We start from the raw sequence: 12,521 nt of genomic DNA, 5'->3' as shown, positions 1-12,521 counted from the left end.
TACACTTAAAATGGGAAAGTTGAGAATCAAAGCATATATTTTTCTCAACCACATATGAATCCTTCAAAAAATGGACTATGTATAAAGTTTTAAAGCAAGTCCTCACAACTTTTATATTACTGGTATCAACAAACTATTCTCTTACTACAGTGCAATTAAATTAGGAATCAGTAACAGAAAGCTACATTTTAAAAATACTTATGATTTAAAATGAAAATTCCAGAGCATCAGAATCACCTGAAGAGCTGAATAAAACTACACATGCCCAAGCTCTATCCCAGAGCTACTGAGTCTGAATATCTAGGGACAGAACACCAACTAACATATTTTTTTAAAAAAGCAACATGGGTACTTTTGATGCACAGCCAGGTTTAGGACTAACTACATTAACCCATCAACTTGACCATTATGTGAAAAAATCCTTTCTATTGATATTTATGCTTCCTGGATTATCATATAAATTTATATATACATATATATAAACACAGATACACGTCAGTGTGTGTGTGTGTGTGTGTATAAATGTGTGTTTTCAGGCTATTTTTTCTGTTTCAATCATTCATCTCTCTTCTCTAATCTTGCAAAGTATTTTATCTATAAAAATGGGGAAAATAAAGAGTATATACTCAGGATTGTTGTGAGGATAAAATAAATCAATTCATATAATATGTTTAGAATAGTGTCTGGCACTTAATAAACACTCAATAAGTATATCTATTATCATTATTATTATAGCTTAATAAATTCTTTACCATCTGAGCCACCAGGGAAGTCCATGAAATCAGAAGACAATTGCTTCTTGCCAGGAAAGTGATGCAAACCTAGACAGTTGTTGAAAAGCAGAGACATTACTATGCTGACAAAGGTCCATATAGTCAAGGCTATGGTCTTCCCAGTGGTCACATATGGTTGGGAGGGCTGGACCGTAAAGAAGGCAGAACACCAAAGAATTGATGCCTTTGAATTGTGGTGCTGGGAAGACTCCTGAAAGTCCCTTGAACAGCAAGGAGAGCAAACCAGTCAATCTTAAGGGAGATCAACCCTAAATATTCACTGGAAGGACTGATGCCGAAGCTGAAGCTCCAGTACTGTGGCCATCTGATGTGAACAGATGACTCATTGGAAAAGTCCCTGATGCTGGGAAAGATTGAGGGCAGAAAGAGAAGCGGGCATCAGAGGATGAGATGGCTGGATGGCATCACCGATGCAATGAACATGAACTTGGGCAAACTCTGAGAGAAGGTGAGGGATGGGGAAGCCTGGCATGCTGCAGTCCATGGCATTGCAAAGCGTCAGACAGGACTGGGTGACTGAACAACAGCAAAATATATTCTAATATCTAACAGGCTGAAACTCTCTTCATGAGTTGTCTTCTTTTAAGTTATTAGATATTTTTGCCAGTTTATTGTTCCAAATGAATGTTGGAATAATTTTGTCACATTTCAGAAAAAAATCCTATTGAGATATTAATTGAAATTATGTTAAATACATAAATTTTGGAAAGATATATAGTTTTATAATGCTTACTTGAGTTTCTCTTTCTTTGTCCAAGAATTATTTATTAAAAATATATTCAGATATCTAAGTAGTTTATATCTAATTATAATTTTGTTACTAATTTTTAGTTTTATAACATCATGGTACAAACATGTGACCTCTGTCTTTTGGAGTCTTTATCTAGGGGTAAGGCTGATGGGAAGGTTGATGGTTAAGTTGTTTATCATGTTGAATATACTTTAATAGTCCATGAAACTTAAATTACATTAATTATATTAATTTTTATGTCCCATTTTTGTTTGTCAAAAGCCAAGTCTAATACAAAACTGTACTTTAGTTATGTTCTTTTTGAATTCCTAATTATTTTTCCTTCAATTTGTATTTATGCTATATTATGTCTGCATAAAGGGGCTTCCCTGCTAGTTTAAATGGTTAAGAATCTGCCTGTAATGCAGGAGACCTGGGTTCGATCCATGGGTCCAGAAGATCCCCTGAAGAAGGGAATGGCTACTCACTCCAGTATTCTTGCCTGGAGAATTCCATGGACAGAGGAGCCTGGCAGGCTTCAGTCCATGGTTTTGCAAAAAGTCAGACATGACTAAGCGACTAACACTATATGTTGCATAAAAAGTTATGACTTGGATTTTTGTCCTCATAGTAGTATTTTTAAGAATTATTTGGTTAAAAGGTAATTTTTTAAAAGATTGTAGGATGACTTAGTTTTTTACAATTAGGCTTATGAATATACTTAATATTCAAAAATTTGTAATCCATATTCAAAGGCAAACAAAACTTAAAGTAAGATTTGATTTACAATGACCATAAACATGACTTTGCCTCTGTGTGTGTGCTTAGTCACTGAGTCATGTCCGACTCTTTGTGACCTTATGGACTGCAGCCCGCCAGGCTCCTCTGTCCATGGGGATTCTCCAGGCAAGAATACTGGAGTGGATTGCCAAGCCCTCCTCCAGGGGATCTTCCTGATCCTGGAATCAAACCAGGGTCTCCTGCATTGCAGGAGGATTCTTTACCAGCTGAGCTACCCAGGAAGCCCAGAATTGCCTATAAATGTTCCAAAGCAAATAAATTGATTTAAAATGTTAAAAAAAATCAAATTACCAGAAAAAAAATCAGACTGGCCTTGGATTTTTCCTCTGTAACAGAAAATACATTTAAAATTTATATTTTATAAATATTCTTTATACTGTTATATTTATATGTTTGGTATTTCTCTTGCAGGGAAGAAATCCAAGACCAATCTGATTTTTTAAAAATTTATTTTATTGACGTATAGTTGATTTACAATGTTGTGTTAATTTCTATGGATAGTAAGATTTTTTTTAACACATAACACATATATTTATAAATTGCTAGATCACACACACATATCTTAAATCGCCACATTATTACACCATTTCACTGTACATAATTTCATGGCAGGGAAGAATATGATCTCCAAATTCCACACCCATCCATATTCTCTTCTTTGGAGGTTAATCCTAATCAATATAAAACTACCCTGTTAGTCTTGTTTAATATTTTTACTAGCATAGTATTTTAACTGAATTGCCTTCCCTGTGTTAATTTTATTTAATTTGCCTAATACTACTTCAGAATTTTCTTCTTCTTGTCATTTTATTAAAAGTGTGGTTTTTGTTGACTATAATTTAGAGAATCATTTATAAATCAGGACTTATGGGAGGGGTGGCACTGACACAGGTTTCTCTGATTAACGACAGTGTGGGAAGGCTGAGGTCAAGGTCTTCTTACAGCATCAGGTTTTGTCTGCTTCAGAAAGGATCTATATGTAACTTACTGGGTTTTTTCTAGTCCAGCTAAACTGACCTGTACATAGTGGAAATTCCTCTAAGATTTTGATAGTAGTTTGATTGTAAGTATTGGTTCTCCCTATCCTAAGTTTTGGTCTTTTTCTTTTGCAGGAGATTGCAACAGGCACTATTTAACATGATCAGATTTTAACTTCAGGGAAGATACCTTGCAGGCCATCTGTTTTATTAATAGTCATGCCACCTAATTAAATGAACAAATGAACAGGAATAGCATTTTTATTAATACTTCCATTACTATCATTTATATATTTTCTATTAAAGTAAAAGCCAAATAACCAAATTTGGTTTACAAATGTGGACAAAATACCAGATATAGATATTACCTTGCTATTTTGGAATGTACTGGGTGTAGTAGCTCTTATTTTAATAGTACTGTACATATTTACACATAACATCACATGTAGAACTTTCCTTATTCTTTCCTACAGAATTGGCGATATGGGACTAAAGCAATTTCTTGACGGTCCTGCAAGCACAAAGATAAGAGAATTAAACTTAAGTAACTGTACCCACCTGGGTGATGCCTCCATTGCAAAACTATCAGAACGGTACAATAAAACAATAATATTATATATAATATTAGTAGTTGTGTATCTGTTGATATGAGAGATCAGAGATAGACTTTTGAAGCCATTTGGAAAACATCAGGGATGCCTAGAAGCTGGTCTAATATTCAGTTAAACCAAGTAAGATATTGGAGTCATAGAGTGAATTAATATTTTCCTATCTCTGTTTATTACTAATTTCACCTTGGAGAAAGTTTGAGATGGAATCACTCAAGAAGTTATAAATAGCTATACCTGGGTGACTTATCTGTCCTTTTCAAGAACATTGTCTCTGTGTAAACCTTTAATTACTCCAGTGTATCCCAAGGGATATTCTAGTGGGTGAATTTATTCTTGAACCTCTTTACTTGTCAAAGGTCTGCTGTTCACCACAGGTGAAGTCCAGTTCTTGTAGTAAATGTGTACGGAAAAGTGAGAGATTTAACTTTGTCCTTTTAGTGGTTATTCATCTTGGTATTTATATGAGTTTTTTTGCATGCATGTGATATTTTTTTCTTATCAGAAATTGCAAGATGAAATGAAATCACAGAAAAAATATTTCACTCAGCTGTGTAATGTCAATTATTTCCACTTTTAAGCTTACTATTAATATTAACATTATGATGAGAAAAATAAAATCCTTGTTTCAATAGCATTTGCTTTCCCCAGATAGTTTTTATGCAAAGAAATTGCTATTTGACAGGGTGATGAAAAGTTTAAAGTACTTTTTCATGCTACTTTCTTTCAGGTGCTATAATCTAACCTACTTGAGTTTACGAAATTGTGAACATCTGACTGACCTAGGAGTTGAATTTATTGCAAACATCTTTTCTTTGGTATCAGTTGATCTCTCTGGAACAGACATCTCTAATGAGGTAAAAGAAAAGGACTTCTATTGTTTTCTGTAACACAATCATTTTCCATTTTGTAAACAATGGAGAGAACAACAATTATTTGTTTCTTAAATTATTTGATTATAAAGGGTAAGTTTGGGAAAATTTTTTCTGAAATAGTGATGGTTGAGGTTATTTGCAAATCAATGGTTTTGTTTCTATTTCAAAAAAATGGCAAAATACAATATTTGCAGGAAAGTCCTGACAGATCAGACTGTTAGATCTGAAATTTGTTTCAACTATGGACATTTGCTCATTGTGAAGATATATTTTAGATGGCTTAAATATATTTTCTTTGTGGATTACACATTCCAAAAGACTACCTTAGTGCCTTTAGATCCAAGTCTTTAGTTCAAAACTGAAATCTAAAAATGGCCTCCTTAATAAACAATAAAAGTTTTTAAAAAATGAAAAAAAAGGGGGGGAATAAAAATGGCCTCTTCAAATCTATAAAAGGATATATTTTTAAGAAACTAATTTCCTGCAAGCTGCTGTAGCTACTCATTACAGTTGAAACACAGGTCACACCCATCCTATCATTCCAACACTGCTTCATTCAAAATGAAGATAAATCCAGAGATTTTCATGTTTCTGAGAGACTTTAATGGACTGCAGTTAGGTAATAAATATGCTGGCTTCTCTTGAAATCAGAGCATTAGGAGGGACAGAAGAAGACAACAGAGGCTAGGATCTCCCCTCCATCCGCTTGCTAAATCCCTAGTCATCCCTCAATCTCAACAAATACCACTGTCTCTGAGGCCTTCTCTGAGAAGTCCTACCGTGCAGGCAAACATAGCAACTTCTCTGTGTACATCTGCAGCCTCAGTGTATCCTTACCATGACCTCTTTCTCACCACATTACTGATACCTGTGTTATATGTCCATCTTTCCCCACACATTCAGTAGGCTCTTTTAAATAAAGAACTGTGTCTGTTTATTGGTACGGTTCTTTCTCTTTTTTATCTAAGAGTGAATTTACATTTGGCCTCCATTCTGCTAGTTGGTCTCCTCTCCTCTTACTTGGAGTGTTGTTGGTGGTGGCAGTTTAGTTGCTAAGTTGTGTCTGACTCTTGCGACCCTATGGACTGTAGCCTGCCAGGCTCCTCTGTCCATGGGATTCTCCAGGCAAGAATACCGGAGTGATTTGTCATTTCCTTCTCCAGGGGATCTTCCCAACCCAGGAATCGAACCTGGGTCTCTGGCATTGCAGGCAGCTTCTTTACCAACTAAGGAGTATTGGAGTGTTGTCTAAATATAGAATGACATGGGGAGGTCAGGATAGTTACATGTAGTCAACTCATTATGGTGAAATCAAGCCTGGTCTTCTCAATGCTGTCTTTTGTCCAAGGTGGAATCCCCTGAAGAGTCTGATGGCCCATCTGGTCTTTGGTTTCCTTCCAGGGAAATCCCAGATGCATATTCCCTGTCCCAGCTCCAAGGTCCCCTCAAGTTTTGGGGCTCCTTTGTCGTATGTGCCTTGTTCTGGGCCCCTCCAGGTCATCCTGAGGTGTGGGGACTCTATGAGGCCTTCTTAGGTCCACAGTCCCAGATATCCCCTGCAGACATTTTCCCACTTTTACATCTGTGTGTATTTGTCCTCAGACCCATGCCTTACCCTTCTTACTCTCCTACAGAGTGGCTGACTTATGTCAGTTGATTCCAGCTGGGTTTGGTGCTTGTAAGGTATCTGTGAACAACAGGGGGGTCGGAAGCAGGGAGGGCCAGGGTTCTTGTCCACCTTTCCCTGCATTATTATTATCAGCTGCATTTCTTTTGTGATCTATTCCCTTTAGTCAGGATTGTTGTGGTTCCAGTTTCCCACATGACCTTGGACTTTGGGCTGTCAGAAACACCACCTCTTTCCATTGTCCTTCCAGCATAGGCGTCGTACTGGCTTCCTGCTACTACTAATTTCAGGATTTTGTCCTTATTCCATTAGGCTCCTGAGGTGTCTAATACCTATTAGTCAATTTTCTTTCACGATTATATTTCCTCAGTTTTAAACAAGAGTTGTTTTTATTTTCCTCATTAGATTTTAGCTGGTACAATGATGAGCATAGGGAAACTCTGATCCCTTGTTGCTTTTCACAAGCATACCAGGGAAAGATAGGATGAATTCTCATGTACTCTTATATTCCCAACCTATCAGGAGATAAAGTCCAGGGAGGTCTGGAAGTGGGCCCTGTATCCCAGCATCTTATCCTTTTGCTTCCCTCTGGCTCTCCCTTCCCCTCTACTTCCTCTAAGCTCCCCTCCTTCCTGAGCTGCTGTCTCCCTTCCCCTCCCCTTCCCCTTCTCTTCTCCTCTCCCCTCTTCTCTTCTTTGCTCCCTGTCTTTTCTCTTGGCATAGATTCTTTATCTAATCTGGGGGTGGAAGACATGTTCCAACTGATTACATGGTTTTTAAAAATGTCATGCTCCAAGTCTTTCAGGGTTTAGAATTTTAAGCTTACAAGTCCAGGATGTTTTTCTACTCTGCTGTTCTGTAAAAACTCTTCCCTGACACACAAGCAGAAGGCCCAGCTGTTGTCTGAAGGATCACAGGGTAACGAGACGGATCAAAGCACATTATAAATTACATCAAAGTATAATTCCACCACAGCACTCCTCACAAGCCTGAAGTATCTGGTGAACATTTGTTGAATTAACGAAAGGAGGTTTAGATGCTCTATCCTACTTTTTAGCATTTGCGAAAAACTCAGTTTTTATTTTCAAAGATCATATATTAAAATTTTTATCAACTGAGGATAAGTATAAAATTTAGGGATAGAGCCTCAAGTCCCATTCACTGTTTTTATTTTCTTGTTAAAAAAAAAAAACAAAAAATGAATCTGAAAGAACACCTGTGGAGAAGAAAGTTAGTTGTTTTCTGCTAAAAGATGGAAAAATTAGTCTTCTGAAGGCTATTGTTTTCTTCCTTCAAGTCAGTTAAATTCTGACCTAGAAGGGAAATGACTGACAACACAAGGTCCAATAGCTCTGGAAGCTAACCTCAAACAGTCAAATTAAAATGAGTCAGCCCAGATGTCAAACTGGGCAGCTAACACCAGCCTGGACTGTAGGTCTGATGAAATGCAAATATGACTACAGATTTAACACTTAGGATTTAAGCTCTGGAATGTTACAGATATTACCAGAGGTCAAATGTGACCATTTATACCTTTGGGAAAAAATAGATTATGTTTTCTAATAATTATGCTCACTCACGATTCTTTTCAATAGTGAGTTTTCAGTTTGAATCATACTATACATTTAGTTAACAAATATTTATTCTGACTACACTGTGCTCAGTGCTAAGGGTACTGGAATGAACCAAACAGACCCAGCCCCTCCTCCTAGCCCTTATATTCTAGTGGAAGACAGGTGTGGAACAATGGTTATAAAATGAGATGGGTGCGGGAAACAAACAGAAGGGAAACTTAACCTGAATCAGTCAGAGAAGACCTTCTTTCACAAGAGAAGGAGAAGGGGTATGTGGTAAGTCACAGAAACAGCTTGCACAAAGATAAAGAGGTTGAAAGTATGGTGGCATTAAGGACATCTGCGCATTTGGATATAGCTTGATCGTGAGGAGAGTGGTAAGAGATGATGTTTGACAGGTAGGCAGGGGCCAGGTCATGAGAGGCCCAGAAGCCACAGTGAGGAATTTGTCCTCTGCCTTGTTGGCAATAGAAGGACATTCAGTATTGTTAATTAGGCCATAAAATATTTAAACTGAAATTTTGAAAAGATCATTATCTGCTGGATAGACATGGGAATAATGCACTAGGGCATCTCTAGTGCCTCAGGCAGTAAAGAATCCACCTGTAATGCCAGAGACCTGGGTTCGATCCCTGGGCCAGGAAGATCCTCTGGAGAAGGAAGCTTGGCAGGCTATAGTCCAGGGGGTCACAAAGAGTCAGACATGCCTGAGCGACTAAGCATAAATGGTCAGTGACTGATTATAAAGCAGTAATCCGGGTGAAAAATTATGAGGGTCTGTATCAGGGCTAGAACCAGGGAGACAGTAGTAAGGCTGGCACAGCAGATTTGAGAGACATTTGGAGAAAGAATCAATGGGAACTAGAGACAGAATGAATATGGAGGTAAGGAAGAGAAGGAGAAAATCCAAGGATGATACCAGGTTTTTGGCTTGAGTGGCTGTATAAACGGTGGTATCCCTTACTGAGCTGTGCCCTTTCCACAGTGGGAGGAGGATTGCTACAGGCTGGGGAAATAGGCATGCTTAGTTTGAGTCACCTGAAAGACAGCTTTACAGAGATGTAGAAGAGCTCTAGAAATAAGCAGGGAAATCAGTGAAATTTACTAGTTTGAAGGTAGACGAACTCTTTAAGGTTTCATGGGTAATGGGCTTTTATGTCTGGAAAATCATGGAAGCTCATGAGGAAGTTAATCAGCAAAGAAAAAACTATAGATATTTAGAAATCAAGCAATATATTTAATTGAGAGAACTAATTTAAATGGGGACAGCAAGGAAGAGAACAGTTACTTCAAACTTTATACATTCCTTTTAATAATTTTACTGTCTTCATTCATTCCTTTTGGGAAAAATAGTGACTAATCTATTACATCATCCAAGAATCAAAGTTGTTTAGGAAGTTATCTAATAAACATATTTTACAGAAAGAAGAAGGATATTAATTTTCATCTTCCAATATAAAGAGAATAGGGTTTGTAAGTGAAGGAAATAGCTTACTAATGTGATGATATTTTATGGTATCTTTAAAAACCTTTAATTTTCGATAGCTTTTTCTTAATGTCTAATTCAGCAGGATGTTATTCATTCCCTATTGCCCCAGAGGATTGTTTGAATATAAGGTTATATTTCCAGTATATGGGAACAGGTTTTCTGCTAGTTAGGAGAATTATCATTTACTGAAGACCACAGGATCCCCAGTTAGGGCAGTTAAATCTGTTGCTTAGGTTGCCTTAGTCACCACCCATACTTGTTTAAAGGAAAAATGAGTCAGAGCTATGTTTCAGACATATGCTTAGACAGTGGTTTAAGAAGACTCTTTCATTTGCCTGATTTTCAAAATTTTTCACCATGAGCACTAGAAAAATGTTCACCCTAAGTGTCCATTGTGTAGGCCATCTCCTGGCATCCCTTCACGAGAACATAACACCCATGAGGCTGAGACTTAATTTAGTTCACTGCTGTTTTCCCAGAATCCTGAGGGTAGGAGATGCTTGATAAATATTCACTGAAGGAACTAACGCTGAGCCCTACAATACCAAATATGAGTAAGATTTGTTCCCTGCAGCCCAATTTGGAAGAGTAAATGTGACTCATTTAAATATGGTATGGCAGATGGAGTGATAGAGGATGCAGAGAAAGGGATCTATTAACTCAGCCAGTCTAACACGAAAGCATGCCTATGCTTGCTTATTCAGGGAACTTTATGCAGCTTAGTACTGCTAGAATATACTGTGAAAAGGCGAGGTTACCACCGGAATGTCACACTATGCCAAGGAGTCTGGACTTGAATCAATGGATGATGAAGTAGCACCTAGAAGGGGAATCACAGTCATGGTCAGTCTCCCATTTTAGATTATCTGGGTTATTCTGTTTGCTTGGGCTCTAAAACCATTGCAGATGGTGACTGCAGCCATGAAATTAAAAGACGCTTGCTCCTTGGAAAAAAAACTATGACAAACATAGACAGCATATTAAAAAGCAGAGACATCACTTTGTTGACAAAGGTCCATATAGTCAAAGTTGTATAGTTTTTCCAGTAGTCATGTATGGATGTCAGAGTTGTACCACAGAGAAGAATTAATGCTGAAGAATGAATGCTTTCGAACTGTGGTGCTGGAGAAGACTCTTGACAGTCCCTTGGACTGCAAGGAGATCAAACCAATAAATATGAAAGGAAATCAACCCTGAATATTCATCGGAAGGACTGATGCTAAACCTGAAAAGCTCTAATACTTTGGCCACCTGATGCAAAGAGCCAACTCTTTGGAAAAGACCCTGATGCTGGGAAAGACTGAGGGCAGGAGGAGAAGGGATAACAGAGGATGGGATGGTTGGATGGCATTACTGATACAATGGACATGAGTTTAAGCAAACTCTGGGAGAGAGTGAAGGACAGGGAAGCCTGGCATACTGCAGTCCATGAGGTCACAATGAGTCGGATACAACTTAGCAACTGAACAACAACAAATTCTCTGGGGGACAGATTGGAGGGGAAAGCAGTGGGAGTTATTTCAGAGTTAAAGAGATGAATTTTTTAACTAGGTCAGAGTAGTAGTGTGGAAAGAACACTGTCAAGACTACTTAGGAGGTAAAACTGAAAGAATTTGGTGACTGACTAGATGGGGAAGATAAGGGCCTAGAGGTCGAGAGGATAAGAATGATTCCAAATCTGATTTTGGGTAGATGGAGGTCCTACCTCAAAGAAAGTTAGGTAATGCAGGAAAAGTAATAGGTTTTGAGGGAAAGGTGGTTTTGGTTTTATTAGAATGAGTTAGAGTATGTAGGATATTCAGGCCAAAGACTTGGGGGAGAGATCCAGAAGGAAGACTCAGATTTTTAGGAGTCATCAGCATGGAGGTTTGTATGTGGCAAAGATCCTGAGAGAGTGTAGGGAGTAAGGAGAAATGTGTACCTGGGAGGAACACAAGAAAACCAGTATTAAAGAGTGGGAAGAAGATGAATGCACGGAGTATACTAAAGATAGAAGATGAAAAAGGTTTTTAAGATAACCAGAAGAGTGCAGTCATGTGTGGAATGTTGAGAGGATAATGCAGCAATGTCTAATAAAACAGAAATAAAATCAGAGAAAGACCAAAGTTTTAAAGACATTTACCATTAATTAAACAGTTCACTGCTGACTCCTCCATTATCATTCATGTCTCTGCTCCTCTAATTCCCTTTCTTCCAGCCCCACTGCCACTTTTTAGCTCCTGAAACAAGCCAAATTGTTTCCTACCTTGGGATATTTACACATACTGTACTTTTAGCTTTGAATGCTCCTCCTTCCATACTTGTGCCTGGGTGGGTAGATGCTGAGCAAGAAATCACGGATGTTTCTGACAATAGCTGCAACTTCCTAACATAAGCTAATAGCGTCTTTTAAGATATTTTGGATGTAATTTTATTTATAATAAACATTAGTCATGCTATCCATAATGACCAGATAATCACGCTCTCAACATAGTTCATTTCAAGGCAATATCAATAGGTTTTATTTTATTGATGCATTCTTTTTTTAAAGAAAACATAAATCACATGGTGAGATTAACTTTTCTACATGTCTTTCTAAATAAGTTAGCATTCTTTAGTTCCTAGTATACCATATCTCATCTCTGCCACATTACAGCATAGTCTCCTAAAGGGATATTAGACTTTTAGAAGGCCTCACAGCAATAAAGGCTCTTGAATTGCTGGTAGCACCCAAATTATTTTCAAATAGAACTGTAAAAAAATAAATTAAGTAAGTAACCCTAATTGAATATTTTTTTTTAAATTTTTTTATTAGTTGGAGGCTAATTACTTCACAACATTTCAGTGGGTTTTGTCATACATTGATATGAATCAGCCATAGATTTACACTTATTCCCCATCCCGATCCCCCCTCCCACCTCCCTCTCCACCCGATTCCTCTGGGTCTTCCCAGTGTACCAGGCCCGAGCACTTGTCTCATGCATCCCACCTGGGCTGGTGATCTGTTTCACCATAGATAGTATACATGCTGTTCTTTTGAAACATCCCACCCTCACCTTCTCCCACA

General features: G+C 37.7%; 1 protein-coding gene across 1 annotated transcript in view; it reads left to right on the top strand.

Annotated features, from left to right (window-relative positions):
- Positions 1–12,521, top strand: part of FBXL13 (F-box and leucine rich repeat protein 13) — a 203,791-nt gene that overhangs the window by 139,781 nt on the left and 51,489 nt on the right. The window contains exons 16-17 of the mRNA XM_043462331.1: positions 3,776–3,895; positions 4,641–4,767. Of these exons, the coding sequence (XP_043318266.1) occupies positions 3,776–3,895; positions 4,641–4,767 (247 nt within the window). The remainder of the gene's footprint in view (positions 1–3,775; positions 3,896–4,640; positions 4,768–12,521) is intronic.

The sequence above is a fragment of the Cervus canadensis genome, chromosome 3 (assembly GCF_019320065.1).
Source record: "Cervus canadensis isolate Bull #8, Minnesota chromosome 3, ASM1932006v1, whole genome shotgun sequence".
Taxonomy (NCBI): domain Eukaryota; kingdom Metazoa; phylum Chordata; class Mammalia; order Artiodactyla; family Cervidae; genus Cervus; species Cervus canadensis.
Note: the sequence above shows the minus strand (reverse complement) of the source record. Positions and strands in the feature narration are given on the sequence as shown.